Raw genomic sequence first — 4,674 nt, 5'->3', positions numbered from 1 at the left:
GGGATATTGCCACGTGTCCAGACGGTCCTTTATTTATTTGTTAATTGGGCCCTGAGCTTCTTTGACTTGGCCTAAACTAATATGAGATATCATTATTATTATAAATAAATTTAATAAAATTTTCTCGGTTGCTCGTTTCGCACGGTTATTTTCTAATAGTAATAATATATTAATTTAACCATAAAAGGCTTCTTATATCCAGCGGTTGAATGTTTAAAACAGTTCATGGACTTCACGTCCTCACCTCCTTGTTTCAATTAAATATGTAGGTGAGGTGACCATCACCTTCACTTGATGCCCATGCATATCTCTATCTTTTTATAATATATACACACTAGTACAATTCTCCTGTTCTATTCCACATCCAAAGTGTTCTACGTTAATCTACCCCCTACTAACTATATTCTCATACATTCATGATTCACCTGACCTTGTAACCTATACTCTAGTCTCCCCCACCTGCCAGGCTACTGTATAGTACATGAAAAATGAAATTTGAAGACTTGTTAATGCAACCAACAGAAGATAAACAAAAAAGAGCTCATCTAGAGGAGGAGGTGCTTTATAAATCGTTTTCGTTCCATCGAATTTTCTGCAGCTTCTATTGCATTAGCTCTCACACTATACACCTATGTCCATACAGGTTGATAAATTGGAAGGAGAATTGGATAGGGAGCTGAAGCTTAACAAGATACTGCAGTGTGCTTTGCAAGGTCCTATTCAGTCTTGTTCATGCCTCTCTTCCGTGCTTCCGCTTCAGGTGGTCTATATTAAGTTTGTGCCTTCTTTGTCTTGGCTTTGGCTATATGGCTCTCTCTCTGTCTCTCTCTGTTAGGAAACTATATATGCAATTCCATTCGATGACTCTAATAAATTGTGTTAATGGTTTTGTGCATATTATATTACTACTTGCTGTTTTTTTTTGACAAGCACTTTGTAGTTAGTATCCAGCAATGTGTTACTAATCACGAAGAGCTACAAAGGAACCTTTATATTACTTCAGTACAATTGGAGTTTAAGTTACAGTGAATTGCTAGTAAACCGAAATGTATACGAGTTACAAATTAGGCACATACTTATGTCATATTTTTAACTTTCTTGTTATTTTAGGTCCAAGGACTTCTAGCAGAACTGAGTGCTGTGGAAGAAGAGATTACATTGCTAGAGAAAAAAGTTGATGAGCTTAAGTTTAATTTATATCGGGAGAAACAACAAACTCAATTTTGTGATGGCGAGCAATTACTAGAGCTGCAGCCACAATGGAGTCAGGAGAAACAGAAATATTTACTTGGCAGGGAGGTGGAAAGAATGGAACTCAGAGATTTTGGCTCACCGACAAGATTACAAAGCTACAGCGATTCCAGAAATTATAAAACTTCAAGAGAAAGGAGGGAATTCCTCCGCTCATCCAAGGATATCCGGAGCATGTCATTAACAATGTCCAGTGGTACATATCTATAATTAATTATGCCTCCTTTAAAGGGTATAATATTGTGTTCATTTGTCAAAATGTGATTCTTTTACTTTTCGAGCAGGTTATATCAGTGAGAGTTCAAGATATCTTGAAAATAGTCATTTTGAAGAAGAATTTAGTAATGAGAAACCAAACATGCTCTCTGAAGAACTTATTAAGTGCTTGATAGGCATATATATCAAGCTAAACCAGGATCTAGGTAGTGAAGGATCTGCTATGATCCCTAAGCATTCCTTATCCTGTATGAACTCAAAAGGCTTCTCAAAAATTTCCTTCAATTGTATAGTGCCTACATTTCCGTTTGATGATGACACATTATATCTTCAACCTTATGGCACATTAATAGGTTATGACGACACTATAAGCAGCTATGGTCCATACAAAAATTTCATCCAGATAACAAGAAATTCTCTGGCAACCAACTGCATATCTGAATGTTTTTCAGCTATGAAAAAAATGAGGTTTGGAAAACTGTTGGTCAATATTTGCAGAGTCCTGATTTGGTCGTATATACATGCGAAGTACTAACATATACTTCCTTGTCTCAGGTATTTGATGCATAAACTCAGCAATGCAGACTTAACTTTTTTGACATACCAGCAGAAGCTAGCATTCTGGATCAACATCTACAATGCCAGCATAATGCATGTATAGTAAGAAAGATTTGATATGCATTAGTAGAAGGTTATATATGGACATGGATCTTGTGTAATATATTGATTCTAATGCAGGCCTATCTACAACATGGGTTGCCATCAACACATGAAAAACTTCTAACGCTGATGAACAAGGTAGATTACCTTTAGCACATATCATTTCGCATATTTCACTCATTTTTGAGGACACCACATAGGTCAGAGAAGCTTAAGGCTGAAAGACTGAAAATCTTTCGTGTTTCCAGAATATGTTTAGCTATTTATGCTAGAAAGTGCCACAACCAAGTAGTACATTCTTAGAAGCTTCTTGCTTAAATGATAAAACATTACACCTGAAAAATTATATTGTAACAAATGATGATTTTTTATCTTTCTGGACTCAGGCTGCAATAAATGTGGGGGGCATTGTCCTAAATGCTTTGGCCATTGAGCACTTCATTCTCCGACATCCATCTGATTCAGTGCATGTGAGTGAGAACATATTCAGCATGTGAAACTTACATAATTTTACATACTAAGTTCAAGAGTTAAGAAATCATTAGCAAACTCTCCACAACTGACACTGCACTTGCAAAAGAAATTCGACACCTTTGAGATAAGATCAAAGATAGAAAGCGTTTGCAATCAATCCCTGTCACAAGAATACATATGAAATCTGACATTTTCTGTTTTTGAAATTACAAGAGCCCAACAGATGAAAAGGAAACACTAGTACGCCATGCCTACGGATTAAAATACCCAGAACCCAACGTTACATTTGCTCTTTGTAGAGGCAGCTGGTCTTCACCGGCAGTAAGTAGACAACTACAGAGTACTTTGCTCTTTCCTGTTTCCAAATCCTTGTTTATTATGTCTAACTTGCATTGGCCTAATGCATCTGACCTTCCAGTTACGGGTTTACACGGGGGATGAAGTTGTTAACGAATTGTGGAGAGCACGACAGGAGTACCTAGAAGCATCTGTAGGAGTTAATAGCAAGAAGAAGATTATGGTGCCAAAGCTTCTCCAATGGCACATGAGAGATTTTGCGGATGATTTGGAATCACTTCTAGAATGGATATACAGTCAACTGCCGCAGTCTGCTTCAGTAAAAGGATTGGTAGGGGAATGCCTCAAGAGTGAAACAAAATTCCCTTTAACAAAGAAGGTTGAAATCCAACCTTATGCCTCAGAATTTCGGTACTTGGTGCCTTTGTAAACAATTCAATAGCAAAGCAAAATATTTTTTTCCCCGCATTTTAAATTTTACCAACCTCATACTACAAAATGTTCTACAATTTCAAAGTTCATGGCAAGCTATGCTTCAAACAAGAAGGGCGGAACGAGGGGGACTAACCTACGATGAAGTCCCGGTTTTACTTTGACTAAACTTTAAAAATTAGCTATAATTTATTTTTGCCCTGAATATTGTGATCCTGGTTCCTTCAAGCAAGGTTTGGCGGGGCCCATCTGAAATACTCGGCCTCTTGTTAGAACATCTGCACCACTGTGTTTGTTGGTTGATTCGGCGATTCTATTAATGAATTAACTAATCGGCATATACCCGGTTATATTATAATTATTTTGAAAAATTATTTTAAAATAGTTTAATTTAAATATATATTAATAAAATATTTTTAATTTTTAATATATAATAATGAGAATAGAATAAAATTATACTTATGAAAAATTAGAAAATAATATTGCCCAAATGACAAATATCGATTATCAATTTTTTATTAAATATATAAATATAATAATAAATATTTGTGTAAATAAGATTAATTTTGAATAAGATAAAATTAGTGAAGGAAAGGGAATTATTAAAAATTATTAATTTAAGAATATAAAAATGAGGAAGAAAGAGAATGAGAAATGGGTAAGAGAGAGAATTAGGGGAGGTAATAAATGAAAAGAGAGAGAGATTTGAATGAAAGTAAATTAATTAAGGAGAATATTGTCAGTGGAAGATGACATCATCAAATTGATGAGAATTTGACACATAGGATTTGATGATGTAAGCTGTTAAAGGAGAATTTGACACTGTACTTTATTTTAGTATAATGTAGATGGACTAGTCATATGCATATCAGTGACTTTTTTGGAGTATCAATTATCAACTGAGTTTTGATTCAGCAACCCAAAGTTATTAAATTTTAATAACTAATGGAGCAACTTATGGCCAGCAATTGGAGGGGTTCATCACATTTACACTATTAACTAAGCAAACTAATTGGTCAGAACGGCTACAACTATAAATAGTAATATTAACGTTGATGTGTAGTGTTCCGATTTTTGAACGGTAACATTTTTACTTATAAGTATGACCTCGTTTGCCTTCATTTTTACACATAATTTTATTTTAACCATATTCGTAACTTCTCAATCTCATTTGCTTTCATATTTTTATACATAAAATGGGTACTAATTGGCTCCCTTCCGAAAATTTACAATTATACGTTTCGTGGGCTCGATAATGTGTTGATCCGATCACCGGTCGACATTCGAACAAGAATAGTTTATGGGGGAGAATTTATGAGGATTATGCAAAAAATTGGTGTGGCA

The 4,674-nt window shown here is 34.9% G+C and overlaps 1 protein-coding gene across 3 annotated transcripts; it reads left to right on the top strand.

The window, feature by feature from the left end:
- The first annotated feature begins 372 nt into the window (after positions 1–372).
- On the top strand, positions 373–3,670 carry LOC141689448 (uncharacterized). 3 transcript variants are annotated; one of them, XM_074493737.1, is made up of 10 exons: positions 373–557; positions 644–760; positions 1,111–1,447; positions 1,536–1,673; positions 1,821–1,935; positions 2,023–2,122; positions 2,206–2,265; positions 2,514–2,597; positions 2,815–2,922; positions 3,020–3,670. In XM_074493737.1, the coding sequence occupies exons 1-10, from the start codon at positions 489–491 to the stop codon at positions 3,326–3,328; spliced, it is 1,437 nt and encodes a 478-aa protein (XP_074349838.1). In that variant the 5' UTR covers positions 373–488; the 3' UTR covers positions 3,329–3,670. The 3 variants fall into 3 exon arrangements, with proteins under 3 accessions (XP_074349838.1, XP_074349837.1, XP_074349836.1); XM_074493736.1 differs by having other exon boundaries at positions 1,536–1,715; XM_074493735.1 differs by having other exon boundaries at positions 1,536–1,935.
- Positions 3,671–4,674: the final 1,004 nt, after the last annotated feature.

Source organism: Apium graveolens, chromosome 10 (genome assembly GCF_009905375.1).
Source record: "Apium graveolens cultivar Ventura chromosome 10, ASM990537v1, whole genome shotgun sequence".
Lineage (NCBI taxonomy): Eukaryota > Viridiplantae > Streptophyta > Magnoliopsida > Apiales > Apiaceae > Apium > Apium graveolens.
Note: the sequence above shows the minus strand (reverse complement) of the source record. Positions and strands in the feature narration are given on the sequence as shown.